The sequence below is a fragment of the Balaenoptera physalus genome (genome assembly GCF_965194825.1).
Source record: "Balaenoptera physalus genome assembly, chromosome: 16".
In the NCBI taxonomy this organism is placed as follows: Eukaryota; Metazoa; Chordata; class Mammalia; order Artiodactyla; family Balaenopteridae; genus Balaenoptera; species Balaenoptera physalus.
The window spans coordinates 30,303,753-30,326,172 of record NC_138898.1 but is presented as its reverse complement, the minus strand read 5'-3'; the positions used below and the strand labels follow the sequence as shown (position 1 = coordinate 30,326,172).

The window sequence follows — 22,420 nt, the reverse complement described above, 5'->3', positions numbered from 1 at the left end:
AACCATTGGCCAGCTTCAACGATCATCAACATTTATATGTTTTAAAAGCACTGTCCTGCCCTTTTTGCTTGTTTATAAATTATGAACTATTTCAAAATTACAGAAAATCATAAATGCTCAAGTTTCCACCATTCCAATTTAACATGTTAAAGTGTTAACGTGTGTCCATATTTTTTCAAATCCTCCCCTATACACACATCATGGGTCCTGGGGTCTTTATGTCATCATACACACAAAATCTTCATACTACTGTAACAGCAAATTCCTAGTAGTTTAGTTGTTATTTGCTTTTTAAAAAATCTTGAGTTTACATCCTGTCCCTAGGTTTTTTTTTTTAAACAACTTTATTGAGGTAGAATTTGTCCCCAGTTTTTTTTTGTTGGTTGGTTTTTTGGGGTTTTTTTGGCCGCACCACATGGCATGTGGGATTTTAGTTCCCAGACCGGGGATCGAACCCACGCCCTCTGCATTGTAAGTGCTGAGTCTTAACTACTGGACTGCCAGGGAAGTCCCAGTTTTGTTTCTCTTTTTGAACAGTGTCAAGAATTAAAAGAAAATTTAAATTCCCTGTATTTAATTTCCTAGTGCTCACTATGGAAAACTGGATCAATAATTCTTGTACAACCCAATAAGTTACTTTAAAATGGTATGAAATTGCAAGCCTGAGTACAAAAGTATATTACAATTTATTTATATAGAAGATTTGGTCTCCACTTTTAATGAGATCGGATGTCACAGATATAGGCAAATCTCTGCTGTTAATGCCATCCAACTTCTTCCCTCCCCAAAGGTAACTGCTATTCTGAAGTTGGTATGTATCATTCCCAAGCAACTTTTTAACTTTTTCTGCATATGTATGCTTCCATAAACACTGTGGTATTGTTTAGTGCTTTTTAAACATACATAAATGTCACGCTGCACATAACTATTTGCAATAATTTCCACTAAACATTTTTTACTCCCCCAGAATTCATTTTAAAGTTAAAAATTAGGGCCTCTCATTTGCAGCAACACGGATGCAACTAGAGATTATCATACTAAATGAAGTAAGTCAGAAAGAGAAAGCCAAATACCATATATCTCTTATATGTGGAATCTAATATATGACAAATGAGCCTATCTATGAAACAGAAACAGACTCACAGACATATAGAACAGACTTGTGGTTGTCAAGGGGGAGGGGTTGGGGGGGATGGAGTGGGAGGTTAGGGTTAGCAGATGTAAGCTATTATTGGTATATATGCAATAGATAAACAAGCTCCTACTTTCTGTGTTCCTATAGCACAGAGAACTATATTCAGTATTTTATGATAAACCATAATGGAAAAGAATATTAAAAAAAAAAAAAAAGTAGGTTATTCCCTGGCAGCCCGGTTGTTAGGACTCTGCGCTTTCACTGCCAAGGGCACAGGTTCAATCCCTGGCTGGGGAACTAAGATCCTGCAAGTTGCGCAGCAAGGCCAAAAAAAAAGGATATATATGTATAGCTGAATCACTTTGCTATACAGCTAATTAATTCATTCATTCATTGCTGTACAGCAGATTAAGAAAAAAATAAGGGCCTCTAAATTTAGTGTGCGGCCTGGGCGGGGCCGAGTGGTGGGCGGAGCCTAGAATGGGAAACGGGAGGGGCCACATGGGCGTTAGGCGGGGCCTGGGAGATCCCGGGCCTCAGAGCGGACGCGCTGGTTCCACCTGGAAGGCGTTGCCATGGTGGCCCCGGTGGTGTACTTGGTGGCGGCGGCTCTGCTTGTCGGCCTTATCCTCTTCCTGACTCGCAGCCGGAGCCGGGTGGTAGCAGGTAGGAGACGTCGCCACGCCATGGCTGGTGGGGCCGCGCGTTCTGACTCCGGAGCCTCTGTAGGCCGTCGAGCCGCGACTCCTGCGCATGCGCCGACTTGCCTGGCTGGGCTGAGGAGGTAGCCGCGCCTTCCGCGGCAGGCAGGCTGCGCGCATGCGCATACGTGCGCGAAGGGGAACCAGCGGGGGGCCGCAGAGCAGGATTGCGGCTCGCGGACTGAGTAGCAGGGTACCTACGCCTTTCTCCTGGCCCCAAAAGAGAGCCTCGCCTCACCTCTCCCCCCCGCCCCTTGGCACTGCAGAAGGGCCAGGCCCTGGCGGGCACTCCCATCCCTCATCCGGGCAGCCCTTCTCTGCGCCCGTTGGGGGATCCACAGGGGTTTCCCATCCCTCCCAGGCGGGCTCCAGAGCAGCTGACGAGAAGGGGGAACCTAAGTTTTCTACCTACCCACGAGCTGAACAGAGCATGAGGTGGCTCCAGGAAGCTCTCTCCTTCACCTTCAAGGAGAATACCCATGTGGCCATGCACCTTCCTCCTTGTTTTGCACCCCGCCCGGAAGGCCATGTCATCCTCCAGGGCACAGAACAGATACACCTGTCATCCTCCATCCTGCTCCTCTCCCCATCATTTCTTATCAGCATATAGGTTTGTGTATATGTCTCTCCCCCTCCTTGGGCCCACAAGCTACTTCAGAGCATCTGCGGGAGGGGGGTGGGCACAGAGAAGCTGAGGTAAGGCAAATAGCCAACAAATCTTCCTGAGAGGAGAGACTCAGCCCTCGGGTGTGCTCTGTGACGGGTGCCAGATAAAACCATGCCAGGTGGTGTTAGGCAACAGATAAATGCAGTCCTGCCGTGGGCATTCAGATGAGGTCTGGAGAGGTCAAGGTGGGCTTCCTAGAGGAGGTAGAGCTTCAGCTCCATCTTGCAGGGTGGTAGTTTCCTGACAGGTCAACTGGAAAAGTGGGGCCTTGAGAGGAAAGAAAGATATCCGCACAGGTGGGAGGGATGGGGTGATCTTGCTGCATAGGACCAAGGCCTGTGTTTAGGTTATGAAGGCCTCCACAGTCAGACTGAGAAATTGGGACTTTGTGCTATGGGCAGCGGGAGCCTGGAGGAAGTTGAGCAGAGGAGGGTGAGGCTTCCAGGACTCTGTTCCCCCTGCCATGAGGTGGTTTGGGCTGCCGGACAGAATCATGGTTCTTCTCTTCCCTACAGCTGTCCAAGAGCCTTTGCACAATGAAGAGGAGGCAGTAGTAGCAGGCCGAGTGGCCCAGCCTCTGCCCCTGGAGCCCGAGGAGCAGAGAACTGGGGGCAGGCCCCGGCGCCGCAGGGACCTGGGCAGCCGCCTGCAGGCCCAGCGTCGAGCCCAGCGGGTGGCCTGGGCAGAAGAAGTTGAGAATGAGGGGGAGGCCGTCATCCCAGGTGAGAGGGGCCCAGCCTGGTGGAGAAAGGGCCTGGGTTAGAGGGTGAGGGGACCCCCAAAGCTGGGCAGAAGAGTGGGGTGTGAAGCCATAGTGTGGGAGGGATATCTGGGAGCCATAGGATGTAGTTAGGGGAGACTTAGGACCCAGGCTTTGCTCCCGGGGACTAGCAGCTCTGGACCCTGATCCCCATTCCATTGAGCCAACCCCCTCTTCCTTCATTGTGGCTCTCAGTGTCCAAACGGGAGGGCAGGAGTCTTTTTATTTATTTATTTTTGTCTGCACTGGGTCTTCGTTGCTGAGCGCGGGCTTTCTGTAGTGCGGCGAGCGGGGGCTACCGTTGCGGAACAAGGGCTCTAGGCGCGTCGGCTTCAGTAGTGACGGCACGTGGGCTCAGTAGTTGTTGCTCACGGGCTCTAGAGCACAGGCTCAGTAGCTGTGGCACACAGGCTTAGTTGCTCCGGACATGTGGGATCTTCCCAGACCAGGGATCAAACCTGTGTTCCCTGCATTGGCAGACGAATTCTTAACCACTGCACCACCAGGGAAGTCCAAGGGCAGGAGTCTTTAGATTGACCTAAAGAGTTCTTCAGTCCACTCCTTCTATTCCAGCACTCTCCTTGTGTGGGCACACTCATTTCCTGAGGGCTTAACCCTTGGGTTAGAGTGCTTTCTTTATGGCTATGCAGATCTAAAGTTATCGTCTGTTTTCTTGCCTCATGATTCCTTCACCCCTCCCCCACACCTAACACACACACACCCCCAGATGAATTTCTGCGTGGCAGAGGCCTCTAGAGGGCAGAGCTGGGCTAGTGGTATTTGCAAGTGAGTGGAAGGAGATCTGCCCATAAGGAGAGGGACAAGGGGTAGGGTGGATCCATCATCATCAGTCTTCCATGGTCAGGACCTGCAGTGTCTTTCTCTGACCATACTCAGCCCAAGAGGAAGAAGACATCGAGAAGCCAGTGGAAACTCACCTGTTAGGGAAAATTGGAGCTAAGAAACTACGGAAGCTGGAGGAGAAACAAGCACGAAAAGCCCAGCGTGAGGCAAGCAGGAGGGATGGGGTGCAGCTCTGAGAAGTGGGAAAGGGTCTTCTAAATGGCAGACCCTCCCCTCGAGGCTCTTTGCATGCTGGGCTGGTATTTGATGCTTGCCTGTCTCCGTCTCCTGCAACCTTCGTCTGTGGCCAGGCCTGGCCTAGCCTGGCCTGTTTGGGAGGTGGGCAAGCTCTAGCTGGGGGTGGAGATGTGCCCCCTATGAAGGCCTTTCTCCAGGCAGAGGAGGCTGAGCGTGAGGAGCGGAAACGCCTGGAGTCGCAGCGTGAGGCAGAGTGGAAAAAGGAGGAGGAGCGGCTTCGCTTGGAGGAGGAACAGAAGGTGAGCCAGTCTCCCGATGCTGACTTCTGACAGCTGCCCAGGCAGCCTTGATACCCATGCCGCTTCCCAACACCTCCCGCCTAGAAGAGGGGCCTTGAACCAGGTGCAGGCCCTGGTTTATTTGGTCCCTGAGCTCTAGGTGCAGCCTCTGTAAAGCTGCTGCTGAAAAGTGAGCCTGAGACTGAAATTTTGTGCATGTGATTTATTGGACACACCTGAAGCATTTGAAGAACATTGAGACAGAGTGGCTAGAGCAGGGTAAGGAAGAAGGAAGGGGGTCAGAGAGGTAAGGTGGCGGAGTGGGGGTTCTGGATCCCAAGGGTCTTGAGGCTGTTAAAGGACATTGTAAGAGATGGTGGATCGTATCTGTACCAGGTTCTGTTTGGGGCCTGGCATAGAGAAGATGCTCAGGGAATGGATGCCACTGCAATAAGGGTGGTGAATCAACCTTTGTTTGCCAGATGCTTCCTTCCTTCTGAGAATCAGGTGCCGAAGAAAGGCAACATCACAAAGATGTGGGGTATATAGGGTGAGAGCCAGGGCTGCCGAGCTGGGAAGACCCCATAGCATGGTGCCTTTGGCCTCTACTGGCCCTATTGTCCAGGGACACTGGATGGCAGGAAGCCTGGCTATGGGTGCTATAGCAGATGGGCTGGAACATAGCAGAGGGGAGGCATTAGTTGAGAGAGTTTTTTACCTTTCTGAATATTGATCCTAATAATGCACCTTAAATATTCTGGGACTCTTCTCCCCTGCACCCCAGATTCCCTTATTATTAACATCATACCTTACTGTGGTATATTTCTCACAACTAATATTAATACATTATTATTAAGTGAATTTGACACATTATTGGGATTTCATTAGCTTTCCCCAAATATCCTTTTTCTTTCCCAGGGTTCCATCCAGGATACCACATTACACTTAGTTGTCATATCTCCTTAGGTTCCTCTGGGTTGTGACAGTTTCTCAGACTTTCTTTGCTTTTGATGATCTTGACACTTTTGAGAACTGTTGGGCGAGTATTTTGTAAAATGTCCCTCTATTTGCATTTGGCTTATGTTATTGTCACGGTTAGACTGGGGGTTATAGATTTCTGGAAGGAAGACCGGAGATGAAGTGTCATCCTCACCACAACATAGCAAGGGTACATGTTATCAACTTGACTTATCACTAGTATGTTAACCTTGATCACCTGGCTAAGGTTACATTTGCCAGATTTCCCCATTTCCCATGCTTCTTTGGAAACAAGTCACTGCACAGCCCACACGGAGTAGGGAGCTATGTTCCACCTTCTTAAGAGGAGAGTATTTACATAAAGTATTTGGAATTCTTTTGTACAGATTTATCTTTTCTTCTTTCTTTATTCAATTGTTTTATTTTTTTAAAGCAATTTTTAAAAATTTTTTTCTTTTTTTTAAATAATTTATCTTTTGGCTGCATTGGGTCTTCATTGCAGTGCTTCTCATTGCTTCTCATTGCGGGCTTCTCATTGCGGTGGCTTGTTGCGAAGCACAGGCCCTAGAGCACACAGGCTTCAGTAGTTGCGGTGCATGGGCTCAGTAGTTGTGGCTTGTGGGCTCTAGAGCACAGGCTCAGTAGTTGTGGTGCACGGGCTTAGTTGCTCCACGGCATGTGGCATCTTCCCGGACCAGGGATTGAACCGTGTCCCCTGCATTGGCAGGCGGATTCTTAACCACTGTGCCACCAGGGAAGTCCCCAATTGTTTATTTGTATCCACATGGACTTATGGATATTTATTTGAACTTAGTATTATAATCCAAATGCTATCTTTTTTTTTTTTTTTTTTTTGGGCCTTGCCACGTGCCTTGTGGGATCTTAGTGCCCCAACCAGGGATTGAACCTGGGCCCTCAGCAGTGAAAGTGCAAAGTCCTAACCACTGGGCCGCCAGGGAAGTCCTATCCAATGCTATCTTATTGACTTTTTTGCTTAGATTGTTCCAGCTTTGGCCACTGGGAGCTCTTTTAGTTGGCTCCTGTGTACCTTTGACATACCTTTATTGTTTTGTTTTTTTAAGTACTTTCTTACTTTTGACACTGCAAAATGCTCCAGGCTCATCTTGTATATTCCGTGTCCCAGCTTTAGCTTCATGTTTAAAATAGATCGTTCTGAGAATTCTGGAAAATGGGTTGATTTGGGGCGAGACTGTTGCACTAGGTTGTGCTGGTGATGGAGTGACATGGGTGGATCAAGTTTTCCAGAAGTTAAAGAAAGAAGTAGATGGGGCCTCATTTCTGACCAGGGCATCTGGCCAGATGGTTGTGTGATTCACTGAGCCAGGGGCCCAGGAGGAGTACCAGATGTGTGGGGAGTAGATCACAGGGTCTTTCTGGGACATAATCAATTTGAGGTGCCTGTGAGACAGCCCAGTGGGTGTGCCACTTGGGCAGTCGTGCGTTTGCAAGGAGAGATTTGGGTGGGGATACAACTGTGGCAGCCACTGGCAAGGACATAATTGTTGATGCTGTGGGCATGGTGAGGTGGCCCAGAGAGTGAAGGAGAAAGAAGGGACAGGGCTGAGTGATGGAGGAGGCGGGAAGAATGGCCCAAGGAACAGGAGGAAATCCAGGAGAGGGTAGGGTCTGGATGCCAAGGGAGGGAAGAAGGGATGGTTGGCTTTGCCCCAGGCCACTGAGAAGACAGGGGTATGAGGCCTGATGGTTGTCCTTTGGCTTTTGTGGTTGGAGGACATGGGTGAGACCATAGCAGGACTTGTTTTGGTGGAGCTGAGTATGCAGAAGCCGGATTGGAGTGGGCTGGATGGATGGATGATTGGGGGGAAAGGGAAACTGGGTGTTTGTTCACGAAGTTTGGACATGACAGGACAGGAAGTGGGAGGGGGGGTGACTGGAGGATATTATGGGGGGGTTCATGGCAGGATTTTCAGGGATAGGGGGGCTGAGCAGCATTCTTCTGGGAGGTGATGGAACTGATTGAGAAGAGGGATCCTGCTGTTCAGCTTAGGGGCCAGAGGGATCAAGGTCTTAACGGAGCTCTGTCCCTGAGAAAGGGCTGGGCTGGATGCTCTGCTGCCCTGTGGGGGCAGCAGAGACCAGAACAGGATAGGGTGGGCACTCACCCTAAAATATCTGACTCTTGCCTCTTCTGTGTCCACAGGAGGAGGAGGAGAGGAAAGCCCGGGAGGAGCAGGCCCAGCGGGAGCATGAAGAGTATCTGAAACTGAAGGAGGCCTTCGTGGTGGAGGAAGAGGGTGTGGGCGAGAACATGACTGAGGAGCAGGTGGGCCCACCACCCCTAGGAAACCCCTCCCTGTGCCCAAAAAGACGAGCCACCCCATCCCAGACACCCTGCTGCTCCTCACCTGCCTCCCCAGTCAGGCAGTGAGAGGCGGGTGGGCATCAGGATCAGCAGGCTCTAGCGGCTGAGACCTTGTTTTTGGGAGAAGTGGTGCCTTGATCCCCACACCACAGGAGGCTCTACTGCTCACGCAGGTGGTTGGACAGGCACACAGGCAGGGCAGGCAAGTGGCACTCAGATGGGCAGGTGTGTAGGCATAGACCCTGTGGCCCCTGCCAGGGGGACACTCACCTTGATTTCTCTGCTGCTCCAGTCCCACAGCTTCCTGGCCGAGTTCATCAACTACATTAAGGTAAGAAGCCACAGAGCAGAACCTGGGTGTCAGCTGCCTGCTTCCTGTGTGCATGTTGGATGCATCTTCAGGACCTGGAGGGAGTAGGCCTGAGCGGGGGCTGCAGGCGTTTCATTCAAGCTTGTGCAGGAGTGGGCAGGTGGACCAAGAGAGGCTGAGCTGCTGGGGTCCTGGACAGGAGAGTCCCTTCTTCTCTGACCCCAAAGGTGGAGAAGCACCTGGTCTGTGTGGGAGGTGCGAGTCTATGATCGCTTCCTCACGCTTAGGGTTTGACAGTTTCCCTGCTCTTCAGACCCCATGCTCAGTGAGTCACTGTGTTTTCAAGTTTCTTCACGTGTGTTTTCTGCCAGTTCTGTCATACTGAGGCTCTACTGAGGTGAAACAAGCATCCCCTGCTGTGTGTTCCCAACCAGGAACTTGGGTCTTCCGGGGGATATAGGATGATGTTTCCTTTGGAATCTGGGGCAGGGCAGCAGGTGTGCCCCCTTCTGTGTACAGCTGCAGCGCAGGCCTCCCGGATACTGCTCCGGGTTGCATTGCATAAGCACGTCCTGCTCTGCTTTGCTGCTAAGCAACTTCTCCTCTCCCACAAAGGATGCGATGAGGGGAGAGGTTTTCAAGTGCAGCTAAGGGGTGCAGAGGCGGCTGAGGGAAGGAATGCAGAGGGAGCGGAGGCGGTAGTGGGAGTGGTAACCAGGGGCACCAAGGAGCCGGGGGCTTGCTAACCCTCCCCCACCTCTCCCAGAAGAGAGCGGGGTTTAGACACCTCCCAGCCGGCGAGGGGCTAGGCTCACAGCTGGGGACCAGGGCTCCTGAGAGGGAGAAGGCTCCCTCAGACTGCCGCCATTCCCCTCTGATGGAGCCCATTCTCCACCCTGGCACACTTGATTGAGGGCTGCAACCCTGGGCAGGGTATCTCACATTTTCCTGCTGCTGTTTGGAGCTCACTGTCCCCACCTACCCGGTGGGCAGCAATGTAGTCCTGAGTCTCTCCTCCAGGAAGCCCTCCTGCATCAGCTTCAGGTCCCCCTCTCCAAGGCAGAGGCCTGAGAAAAGGTACCCAGGGCAGTGCCAGCCCTCGCTCTCAGCACCTCTCTGGAGGGGCCATTTTCTGGGGGTTCTCCAAACTCTTTTGGAGTTTAGAAGTCTCTCCAGCCTATGCTAGCTGATTCTCCCAGAGCTGCTGTCTGCAGGGAGAAGGAGAACTTCCAAAATTCAGCCTACCCACCTTCCTCTTGGCTCCAAGGGGATGGACCCTTTCGTCTTAGGGTTTCAGAATTGGAGGGACGTTTCTGTGCGCAGCAGTTATGTGCACAGGCATAGCTTGCTCTTGTTACTCCACTCTTCTCTCTGATTGAGGCTGGGTTGGTTGGTTTGTTTTGCCAAACATACTTTTGGCCCCAGCAGCCCCTCAGGCCAGGTTTTCAGAGACCACCTGGTCTCTGACTCCATATTCCCACTCTGAGCTGTCGCTCGGAGCCCAGCACCCACTCCCTGCTTTGTAGATAGAGGCAGGCTGGCCAGGTCACCTTGTGCTTGCCCACACTGTGGCCCAACTGCCGCTCACTTGCCTCCCTGCTTACGTATTCGGTTTGGCATTTCAAACAGTCACATGCCATCTGCAGCTGGGGCGGTGTCACCGTGTCACTCCTACCCCAGCTCATTTGCTATGGAAGATGCACAGAAACGCAAAAGACCGCCTTCTCTCAAGTCATATGCTGAGAGAGGCGGGGGAGGCGGGGGCAGGTGCATGTGTAGGATCCAGCAGTGGACCCTCAGCTGCATCCCTGGGAACTAATGTTTCTCCTGAGGATGTGAGGGAGGCACGTGGCACATGGCTGTGTGTGGAAAGCACTGAGCAGTGTTATCAACGGTTATTTTAAGGGGGGGCTCCTACGGTGTGAAGAGGATGGGTAAAAAGAAGTATGGGCGTGTCAGGGTTGTGGTACTCTCCAGGCCAGGGGTCCTTGAGCAAAGGCGAGGCAAGAATGAGCTTCTACCGAGGTCCTGGCTTATTGGGGCCTTTTATCTGCTCTGTTCTTCTCCACATTCTCACCTTCCTCCTGGCGGGGCTGTGAGCTATGTCTTTTTCAACATTGCTTCCCCAACACCTTCTCAGTACCTTGTCCTGGCAGGTTCTCAGCAAATACAAGTCCTAGAAAAAGTTTTTTCAAATAGCTTTTGGTGACTGTCACCCCTCCCCTTCATCTCTATGGTGCTTCCCCTTCCAACTTGCCCAAGATGTTAGAAAGATACGTCTGGATGCAGAGAAGAAGGTGGCAGCTGTGCTTGGTTTTCCACTTGTGAGTCTGTCTCAGGGTAGTCTTCGGTCCAGGAGCCTGGGGGGCAGGTGGTAGTTTCGGGCAGATCTCTGCCCACAAGCAAGGGAATGAGAGAGGTTATGAATGTGTGTGTCTCTCCATACGGGTAGTTGGGAGAGTGCGTGAGTCGTGTGTGAAGGGAGCAAGGCTCTCCCATAGGAATCTACACAGTGTTTATCCAGCCACCCAGAGCAGATCGGATCAGAATGCCAATTTCAGAGGGTTCCAGTGCTGAGAAGGATTTGCTCAAGCTCAGCCTCACTCCCTTTCCTCCTTTTGTTTGTAGCAGTCCAAGGTTGTGCTCTTGGAAGACCTGGCTTCCCAGGTGGGCCTGCGGACTCAGGTAAGCCCTACAAGGTGGCCTGTTACATGGAGTGTGGCCATGGGGTCTGTGTGGTTGTAAGAGAGGGCCTGCCCTAAAGATGGAAAGTCTTGATGCCCCTTCCACCTTGCCCCCAACCAAGAATGAGTAGAGTGTAGGAATCTCTTGGCACCCCAGGAATCCTGCCTTTCTAACTAGTTGGAAAACAGGCAGGGAGAAAAAAGAAAAATGTCTAAACCCCATCACTCTTAGCAGCCCAAATCCAGTTACCTTGACAGCTGTCTTACAACAGGCTATACCAGCCTTCTCGGTCAAATGTCACCAACGGTTCTCCCCTGGTTGGAAGAGAGCCTCTCTCAGGGGTCCTGCAGGGTCCCAGGACCAGAGCCCCTTCTCTCTCGGTCCCTCCAAAGGAGAAACATGGAGTCACATTGCAGGGTGGCCATGAGAAGGAGAGGAGTAGATTTAGCTGTGGTGGGAGGGAGGTTGCGAGTGCCTTTTCTGGGGACGGCAGCACCCATCTCTGCTCTGAGAACTGTTCTCCTCATAGGACACCATAAACCGCATCCAGGACCTGCTGACTGAGGGAACTCTTACAGGTGAGAGGATAAGAATCAGTCATTACGGGCCCTGGCCTTGGGGAGTATCTAGCCACGTGGTGCTGCAGGGACTTATTGCAGAGGTAGGATGACCACCCCGGGTTGGGGGAGCAGTGTACTGAGGAGGGGGATGCAGTTATAAGGAGGACACGCTAAGGCCTGGGGATGGCTTTGAGTGACGAGGACAGGCAAGGAAGCCTGATTTGACTCACCTAGCCAAGATTGGGTACAGCCAGGAGAGGCCAAGTAGGCAGGCAGGAGGGGCGGGTGGGTGGGAATCCTCACGCCAGGTGGGGAGGGCTCAGCCCCACAACCTGCATGTCCCGACAGGTGTGATTGACGACCGGGGCAAGTTCATCTACATAACCCCGGAGGAACTGGCTGCCATGGCTAACTTCATCCGACAGCGGGGCCGGGTATCCATCACCGAGCTTGCCCAGGCCAGCAACTCCCTCATCGCCTGGGGCCGGGAGCCCCCTGCCCAGGTCCCAGCCTGACCTAGCCCTTCCCTCTTGGACTCAGAGCTGGCATGGTCTAGCTGGCTATACATCTTTATCCCTCCCTTCCATCCTGGGGCAGTGGTGGAGTGTGGCCAGGCAGTTATAGATTAAAGGTCTATGAGCACTGGTGAGCTTGGTGTGGCTTGGTGTGGCAGAAGAGGTGCTAGATGAGCAGGTGAAAATCTCAGCCTCAGAATATATCTTGGGGGTGGGGGTGGGGTCCTTTGGAGGCAGATACAAGTTCCGTTCTTATCAAGCATGCATTCATTCATTCATTCAAAAAAAAGCGTTTACTCTGTTCCTTTGTGTCCTGCAAGCCCAGCCCCCAAGGCCTGGATGAGGTCTTACTCCTCCTCCCCTACCTTACCAGAGCCAAAGTGGGAATCCTCTTGGGCCACATCTCCCCGAACTGAGGAAGGAGTTCTCACCATGAGAGCCCTTAGGAAGAAGAGTTAATGAGAAGTGCCAGGGATAGAGTCCTAGGGAACATCAGCCTTAAGAGGGACGGAAGGGAGGTCAGGGAGGAGAGAGGCTGGGCCAGCTGCTTGTGGGACAGGGAGAAGAAAGGGGAAGACCTGTTTGAGCTGGATAGAATTGTGCAGTGGAGGGACATTGCTTCATATAGTACCTCACATGAATTCAACTCTACATCCTTGACAAAAAGTTTGAATGGTGTGGGTGATTCCACGCACTGGTGGATGTAAGGACCATATGCTCGAGAGTGGGTTGAGATGGGAGATGTGTGTCTCCTGTAGGGTCAGCACTCTGGTTCCTGTGGGCTGTTCATGGCATGAGCTTCCTGCTGTGCTGAGGGTGAGGCATGTGTTTAAATGTGTATTTTTTATGCAAGATGGCGCCTAAACACAACCACCTACTTCCTCTGGTGCCTGGTGGAGGAGGAGGCAGCTTTCTGTTCTGGTCAAGGAGGAAACGGTCTATGTAGATGGTGATGGGGAGACAGGACATCAGACTCCCAGAACAGAGCCTTCCTGAGGGATTGTCAAGGGTGATTTTGACTCATTTGATGCCATAAGCATAGACTATAGAACCTAAATTCCAAATAAGGCATAACTCTGCTACTTCTATTAGCGATGGACACTTGAAGTCCCCTGGAGCTGGGAAGGGCCACATGCATTGTTTGGAAGGCCATTTGGGAGCCCACAGTCTAGGAAGAAGGAAGAAATAGACATAGATAACCACAGTATGAAATAGAAAGATAAAATTCCAAAGGGAAAAGAAGAGCTTACAGTTAGAGCAGTGGTTCTCAGCCCTGGTTGCTTGTTAGAATCACCTGGGGAGTTTACTGCAGTCTCGTGCCAGGCTGCACCCTGGAGCAGTTCAATCAGAATCTCTGGGGGTGGGGTCCAGTGAACATAAGTAAGAGATTACAATGTGTAGCCAAGGTTGAGAGCCAGTGAAGGAAGTGAGGGTGGGGTGGAAAGGCAGGCCGTAAAGTTGCAAGTAATTAAAATCCCCAGTGGAAGGAGCTTCTCTGGAAGAGCAAGACAGTAGCTCCAGGTCTCTTCCATCCTTTCCCTCAACCATCCTCAGCCACTGCCATCCACGTAGCAAGATGACTATGGCGGCCCAAGCCGCCACATTCTACCTTCAGGACACTGCCCACAGGCCAGGAGTGAGAAAAAGGCACAACCCTTCCTCATATCCCAGAAGGCTTCTAAGACTCTTAATGTCCCAGAGGCTTAGTGTAGAGGGGGAAAACCTGTAACCCTTTGTGCGTTATTTAGTAATCAATCCACTAGTCTAATAAAAGTATCAAATGAATAGTTCTTCAGACAGTAAGCGATTAACATTTTTCTAAATATGTACAAACTGTTTTAACAACTAATAAAACTTTCAAGTTTAACCGCTTAGACAAATTTTCAAGTGTGTAAACATTAATTATTACTTAAATATTTCTAAGCATTTAAACTCCCCAAATTAGTACAGTTGACCCTTGAACAACACGGGGGGTTGGGAGTGCTGGCCCTCTGCACAGGCAAATATCTGCATATAAGTTATGGCTGGCTCTCTATACGGAAGTTCCTCCCTATCTGTGGTTCTGCACCTGCGGATTCAACCAACCACAGATTGTGCTGTACTGTAGTATTTACTGCTGAAAAACATCTGCGTGTAAGTGGATCCAAGCAGTTCAAACCCATGTTGCTCAAGGGTCAGCTGTATATGAAATTATTTTAAATACTTTTATACCTTAAAAAGTTGACCAAACACACAAGGTATCATAATGATTACATTACTGATCTGTACATGCAATGCTAAAACTGATTTTAAACATTTAAATACCATGGATTTCCATTTGCTTATTCACTAACTCCATTTTTATTTTTATTTTTTCCTGAGGGTACAGTTTTTACTTATCCTGGAGCACCAGGGTGGTTATTTCAGGTGGCTGAGAATATAAATGACTGAAGGATGGTGATTCAGAACCAGGGACCTATCTGAGTCCTCAACCTGTTGTGTGGCTCCTCTTTCACAGATTTCCCCCTTCCATCAGGAACTCTAGACTGATGGCTTCAACCAATCAGATAAGTTTTGATTTTTGTAACCCCTAAATTACACAGTGCTTGTTGTGCTAGTTCTAGGTGCCTTATCTTCACAGCCCAGCCCAACAGGTCTATTTTGAAAGCATTTTGCTCCCAATAGAGTCCAGTGTGGTTCAGTTCGGTTCTATCACTACTGTTTTTTTTTTTGGCTGCACCGCACAGCATGCAGGATCTTAGTTCCCCGACCACAGATTGAACCCGTGCACCCCTGCAGTGGAAGCACAGATTCTTAACCACTGGACTGCCAGGAAGTCCCACAACTTTTCTTTTTTAAGGCACCTTCAAGGTATATTGACAAGCAGAGGTTGGAGAGCCATATAATAAACTTGTCTTATCAAAATGGTTGTTTACAAAATTGGTCAAGAGTTGGAAAATTATTAAATACTAAGTATGAGGCAGGATGCTAAGCACCCCAGGGAATCACAGTAAACAAAACATGGCCCCATCCACAAGTGGGGGCAGGGCAATGCTATTAATATAGCAGGGATACCGCCCATCATTCAGCCAACAGGTGCACGGCCTGTAATTACAAGATGAGGCCTTTTGGGCTGAGGAGAAGCCAGGTGTGCAGAATGTAAAGGTTTGTGGTTCACTGAGGGGCATGGAGTGTTGGGTGGAGGAAAGGAAAAGGTGGGGGCAAAGGTGAGACAGGGTGTAAAGGGAGCTTGGGACCCAGCTGGGAAGGGTGGTAAATACTGAGCCCAGAGATTTGGGCTGTATTTGGTGAAGTGTCGGGGGGATGTTTAATTAGTGTTTTAAATCACTAACTCATTTCTTAAGCCTTCTTCGCAATCTTCATATCCCACAAATCTTTATTACTCTATCACCTCCTCCCTCCATGCCCCCGTTGTACTGTTGGAGGGCACTGCAGCAAGCCTTCACAAGTGCATGCCCCAGACACCTCCAGTCCTAAGCCCTGGCCCCAAGATTGGAGACAACTATTCTACCAATGCTGTGTTTTTCAAAAATTTTTGACAGTATCTCTTACTAAGAAATCCGTTTTACATCAAGGACTTGGTACATGTGTGTGTGCATATATAGAGATAATGAACAGGCTAAAGTTTCACAGTAATCCTTTGCTTGTCACGGTTTGATGCGTGTTGATATTTGTTTCTCTATTCTTTTTTTTTTTTTTTGGCTGCCCCGAGCAGCCTGCGGGATCTCAGTTCCCCGACCAGGGACCGAACCCGGGCCATGGCAGTGAAAGCGCAGAATCCCAACCACTAGACCACCAGGGAACTCCCTGTTTCTCTAACCCACTCACAGATCTCGACCTACAGTTTGAAAACCAGGGTTCTAAGGAGCTTGTTCCTTTTGTATTGACAGGGCAGTATCTGAGTGAAGAGTTGTGTATCATACATGACTTTTAGTAGTCACAGAATTGTACCAAAAGTAATGTAGACTATAGTGGGGACATTGAAAAGAATTTTTTTGCTTGGTTTCTTCTGACACTGTACATAATTTTTGACTGGTTAATGCAATATTTGATTACTCATTACAGATAAGTGTGTAAAGGAACCTCATAAGAGAACCTACCAAATACTGATACTGTAACACTAAACTTGTTTAAATATATCCCTTTATATAACCTGCTAGATTTACTCTGACCAATTTTAGTCACTTTAACTTTCTTATATGATTTTACAATTTGACTTAAATTTCTAACATGATACAAAAAACGCATCCATAATAATAATAATTACACCAGAACTAAAACCAGTAATGTTATGACTGTATCGTAACTGAGTAACTGAGATAAATACTTCTGTTGTTTTATTTTCCTTTATTCCTCATCAATGAGGTAAGTCAAGTCACTTTTTTGTTGAGCTAAACCGCATAGTAGTTGTGTAGACACACGCTTGATGTCTAGTTTGACAGTTGTCTTGATGCCTTTTTAGTTTGCGCGTATTGGACACATGGGAAATGTGGGCCCCCAAGGCAGGTTATAAAAGTTTCATTTAACCACCAGTGTACCTATCTGTAATGATAATGTACAGAGTTTACAGAGAAGACTTTCTGCTGGACAAATTTACCCCAGATTTTACAAAAATTAAATCTGGTAACATTTTTGGAGTTTGCAAGTTTCCATAAAATTGATTAGAGGTTTGGGCATGACCATAATTTCCGTGATGCAATAATCATTTAAAATATTATTTTGCTTGGGGCTTTAAGAAGGACCAACATGCTTCACAAATAGAGGTGAGTACGTAAAACTCACCTGAGATGGCAGGTGAGGTGGTGACTTGTATTCCTTTTTACCTTGTTTCTAAATATCTTGCAGTGAGGTTTATATCATATAGGTACAGATAAGTCTGTCTGTTAGTATTATATAAACAAAGCATCAATTATGTAAAAACAGAAAAGAAAAATGTTACAGAAAAGAAAAATTCCTGGGGAACATAAAACCATCTTCTATCTTAGGTAAAATGTGCCATTAGTAAAGAATAGTGGTAAAAAAGAGAATATAGTCTAATAATGTTTTTGTATATTTCCTTTAAATTTCCTTTTTCACGGGCTGTGTGTGTGTGTGTGTGTGTGTGTGTGTGTGTGTGTGTGTGAACATCAGCAGTTTGTAAAACACCCCAGCATGCTTGGGTCATCAACATTTCACTTTTAGTTTTATATTGGTCTAGATAACCCCCAAGACTTTTACTGGTCATTCCTAAGAATTTTTGGCCCAATTGGGGAGGTTTTTATTTCCTTTATTTATAAAGCAAGCTGGAAAAAGCTTTAGTACAAACATCCAAACTTTTGCATGGATTTAAGTGCCTGCTCATCAATTTGGCATCTGGAGATACTGCCCAGTCATCCCAGAGAAGAAGCCCCTAATTCCCTTCTGTAGAACTTGGTGGGTAGGACGCCCAAAGGATCACAACAGCCTGCTAATTTGATAGGTTTTCATTTGCATCTCTTCAATATCAGCTGAAGATGTTTACAACTGCTTATTAGCCATTTGTATTCTGTGAATGATATATTTCTATCTTTTACCCATTTATCTATAGACCCAGGGTTTTTGTGGTTTCATTCATCATTCAGCAAATGAATGCTGAGTGTCTGTTACGTGCTTGCATTAGTTTTCTAGTGATGCTGTAACAAATTACCACAAACTTAGTGTTGTAAAACAACACAAATTTATTATCTTGTAGTTATGTAGAAGTCCAATACAGGTCTTACTGGGCTAAAATCAAGGTAAGGCTATGTTTCTTTCTGGAGGCTCTTTTCCATCTTCAAGAGACTACCCATATTCCCATGGCCCCCATCCTCCATCTGCAAAGCGAGCTACGTTGTATCTCTCTAACCATACTTCCATAGTCACATCTCCCTGCCCGCCCCCCCAATCCACCACCGACTTCCTCTTCCATTTTTTTTTAATTAATTAATTAATTTATTTATTTATGGCTGTGTTGGGTCTTCGTTTCTGTGCTAGGGCTTTCTCTAGTTGCGGCAAGTGGGGGCCACTCTTCATCGCGATGTGCGGGCCTCTCACTGTCGCAGCCTCTCTTGTTGCGGAGCACAGGCTCCAGATGCGCAGGCTCAGCAATTGTGGCTCACGGGCCTAGTTGCTCCGCGGCATGTGGGATCTTCCCAGTCCAGGGCTCAAACCCGTGTCCCCTGCATTGGCAGACAGATTCTCAACCACTGCGCCACCAGGGAAGCCCCCTCTTCCATTTTTTAAAAAAATATTTATTTATTTGGATGTGCTGTGTCTTAGTTGTGGCACGCAGGATCTTCATTGCCGTGTGCAGGATCCTTAGTTGGGGCATGTGGGATCTAGTTCCCTGACCAGGGATTGAACCCGGGCTCCCTGCATTGAGAGTGTTGAGTCTTAGCCACTGGACCACCAGGGAAGTCCCCCTCTTCCGTTTTTAAGTACCCTTGTGATTACATGGAGCCCACTTGGATAATCTCCCAATTTTAAAGTTATTAGAAAACTTAATTCTATCTACAATCTTTTTCCCCCCCCCCCGATAGTATTTATTTATATATTTATTTATTTATTTATTTATGTATTTTTTATTTATGGCTGTGTTGGGTCTTCGTTTCTGTGCGAGGGCTTTCTCTAGTTGTGGCAAGTGGGGGCCACGCTTCATCGCGGTGCGCGGGCCTCTCACCATCGCGGCCTCCCTCGTTGTGGAGCACAGACTCCAGACGCGCAGGCTCAGTAATTGTGGCTCACGGGCGCAGTTGCTCCGCGGCATGTGGGATCTTCCCAGACCAGGGCTCGAACGCATGTCCCCTGCATTGGCAGGCAGACTCTCAACCACTGCGCCACCAGGGAAGCCCTATCTACAATCTTAATTCTCCTTTGCCATGTAACCTAACATAGTCACAGGTCCTGGGAATTAGGACTTGGACATCTTTGGAAGGCCATTATTCTGCTTACCAGAGTATTAAGATGGAAATATGGAATTTTAAAAAAGGATCCTGTCTACATGGGTGCTACAAGCTAGTGGGGAAGACAGGTGATTAATCAATCACACAATTTTCTTCTTTTGTCTCATTTGTCAGATTTTGGCATTAAGATTATTCTACCTTTATAAAACAGAGAGCTTTCCCTTTTTAATTTTATTGAAGTATAAAAAAGTTGATTTACAGTGTTGTGTTAATTTCTGCTGTACAGCAAAGTGACTCAGTTATACATACATATTTTCTTTTTCATATACTTTTCCATGATGGTTTATCACAGGATATTGAATATAGTTCTCTGTGCTGTACAGTAGGACCTTGTTTATTATTCCTATATATAATACTTTGCATCTGCTAATCCCAAATTCCCAATCCTTCTCCTCCCCAACCCCCCTTCCCCTTGGCAACCACAAGTCTGTTCTCTATGTCTGTGAGTCTGTTTTTGTTTCGTAGATATGTCCATGTGTGTCGTATTTTAGATTCCATATAAAAATATCATATGGTATTTGTCTTTCTCTTTCTGACTTACTGCGCTTAGTATGATAATCTCTAGGTCCATAGAGCTTTTCCTCTTTTCCTATGATTTAGAATGATCTGTTTATAGATTGGTAGAACTCAGCCATAAAACAATCTAGGGCCAGTGCCGTTTAAAAGGGTAGACATTTGGGACTTCCCTGGTGGTCCAGTGGTTAAGACTCCACACTTCCACTGCAGGGGGCACGGGTTCGATCCCTGGTTGGGGAACCAGATCCTGCATGCCACGTGGCGTGGCCAAAAAAGAAAAAAAGGTAGATTTTTAACAATGCTAGTTCTTTTTGTAGTTTTTTTTTTTTTTTTTTTTTTTTGGCTGCCTTGGGTCTTTGTTGCTGCGCGCAGGCTATTCTTCGTTGCGGTTCCTGGGCTTCTCATTGCGGTGGCTTCTCTTGTTGCAGAGCATGGGCTCTAGGCGCGCGGGCTTCAGGAGTTGTGGCACTCGGGCTCAGTAGTTGTGGCTCGCAGGCTCTAGAGCGCAGGTTCAGTAGTTGTGGCGCACGGGCTTAGTTGCTCCGCAGCATGTGGGATCTTCTGGGACCAGGGCTCGAACCCGTGTCCCCTGCACTGGCAGGCGGATTCTTAACCACTGCCCCACCAGTGAAGTCCCTCTTTTTGTAGTTATTGATCTTATTAAAAACTATAATGTTTTAATGTTTAACCATTTTTCTGTCTGGAAGCTTTAGTGCAATAAAACAAAACATTGAAAAAGAAAAGCTCATTTTGTTATAGATAAAATGATTGCATCCTAGGAACCTCTTTTATACTTCACGCTTGCTTCCCTCCCCTCCAGGTCTGTAACTTGAGTGCACTTCTTCAGCAAGACCTTCTATCTTATTCAGAATTGGGATCCCCTGCAGTCTCAACTTCTCCTTAGTACTTACCACTCTCTAATTCACTATATATTTTACTTATTGTCTTCTCCCACTAGAATGCAAACTCCATTGGGGCAGGGATTTTTGAGCAAATATTTAATATCTAATAATCTGTCTAAATTTTCAGAGCTTACTCACCTGTTTATTCTTGCAAGCAAACTTCTTTACCTTAAAAAAAAATTTTTGTTTTACAAAAGTAACACATGCTTGTTTTAGAAAGTGCAAACATTACCAAAGTGCCTAGAGTCCTCTCTTCTGTCATGCTCCCTGAAATCCCACCATCTCAAGGTAGCCACTGTTAATAGTTTGGTATGTATCTTTCCAGACTTTTCTATGCGTGTACATATATATTCTTTTAAAAATAATAGAAAAATTAGAGTATAGTGTGTATACATGTGATTCTGCCACTTGGTTTTTTGGATTTGCATTGCATTGGTTGCATTGTTATTCACTTGATCAATCTTCTCTTAGTAGATTGATGTATTTAGGTTTAAAAAAACTTTTTTTTGACTATTACACCATTATGTCAATGACTGTCTTTGTACATCTGTCATATTATTTGTGATGGTATTTCTTCCAGAAATGGAATTGTTGGGTCCAAGGATATACGCATTTCTCATTTTAATAAATTACCCAATTGTCCTCCCAAAAGGTTGTACCAATTTATACTCTCAAAAATACTTTGTGGGGCTTCCCTGGTGGCTCAGTGGTTAAGAATCCGCCTGCCAGTGCAGGAGACACGAGTTCTAGCCCTGGTCCTGGAAGGTCCCACATGCCGCGGAGCAGCTAAGCCCGTGCGCCACAACTACCGAGTTCGTGCTCTAGAGCCCGTGCAGAAGCACCACAATGAGAAAACCACGCACCACAACAAAGAGTAGCCCCCGCTCACGGCAGCTAGAGAAAGCCGGCGCACAGCAATGAAGACCCAACGCAGCCAAAAAAAAAAAACACTTTGTGATTTCCTATTTCCCTACATCCTCACCAACATGGATTTTTAATTTTTGTTAGCCTGATATACTCTTTTTTTTTTTGGCTGCGCCTCGCGGCTTGCGGGATCTTAGTTCCCCGACCAGGGATCAAACCCGGGCCCTTGGCGGAGAAAATGAGGAGTCCTAACCACTGGACTGCCAGGGAATTCCCTGTTAGTCTGATATACTCTTGTTTTAATTACTTGCTCTTCACCCCATTGGTGAGGCAGAGATTCCCTCCTTAGGGTTATGGGGATAGCCAAACACAATACCTGAAACTGAGCAGGTGAGATTGACAGCACATATACTCACAGCCCAGGGGAGGAGAACACCACAAGCCACCCAGGGCCACACAGGTGTTGCACTCAGGAATACAGTGAACAACCAGGGACTGTGGGAGGCAGACTTTGTAGCAGCAAGAGGGTGAGTGCCCCCTGGTTCCTGCAGGGGATCTGATTGGCTTGTTTGAATAAATCTGAGGGCCAGCAGAGAACTGAAACCCACTACAATACTCAGAGATAAGCAGAAACTGCACCTTGTCCATTTGATAAGGAGGATTGTTTGACTAGGGCAACTTTCAGTTAGGCCATTTGAGGCCCTCTAGATTTTGTCAAGGTAGCACAAAATATTGAATCTTAATTTCAACCATTCCTGGTTAATTATGAGGGTTCTTTGGGGTATTGGTTTTTGAATGACTTTTTGGCATCTATTATGATGATTATTTTTCTCATTTAACACACTCATGGATTATTAAGTTCATATACAATAATATTTAATTTTATTTCCTTGATTTGTATTTAGGATTTTTTTCCCCCTCTGAACTGATAAGTATGACTGGTTTGTAGTTCCCCATTCTAATCTTCCTTTATTGTGAATTGTGGCTTCATGAAATGAAATATTTACCATTTTTGGTTTTCTGCGCTCTGATACAGACTTACAGGGTGAGGATTATCTGTTCATTGAAAGTTTGAGAGAATTCTTCCATTAAACCATCTGGGCCTAGAGCCTGTTTTGGACATCTTTCTTGGATAATATTTTCAACATCTTTCTTATTTTTATAATTTTATTTCCCAGAAAATTGTCCACATTATCAAGGTTTTC

General features: G+C 47.5%; 1 protein-coding gene across 1 annotated transcript; it reads left to right on the top strand.

Annotated features, from left to right (window-relative positions):
• The first annotated feature begins 1,621 nt into the window (after positions 1-1,621).
• DDRGK1 (DDRGK domain containing 1) lies at positions 1,622-12,108 on the top strand. The gene is made up of 9 exons (XM_082428545.1): positions 1,622-1,801; positions 3,019-3,225; positions 4,161-4,273; positions 4,502-4,603; positions 7,743-7,865; positions 8,197-8,235; positions 10,843-10,899; positions 11,429-11,477; positions 11,808-12,108. Exons 1-9 carry the CDS (start codon positions 1,711-1,713, stop codon positions 11,972-11,974), a joined length of 948 nt encoding a protein of 315 aa, XP_082284671.1. The 5' UTR covers positions 1,622-1,710; the 3' UTR covers positions 11,975-12,108.
• Positions 12,109-22,420: the final 10,312 nt, after the last annotated feature.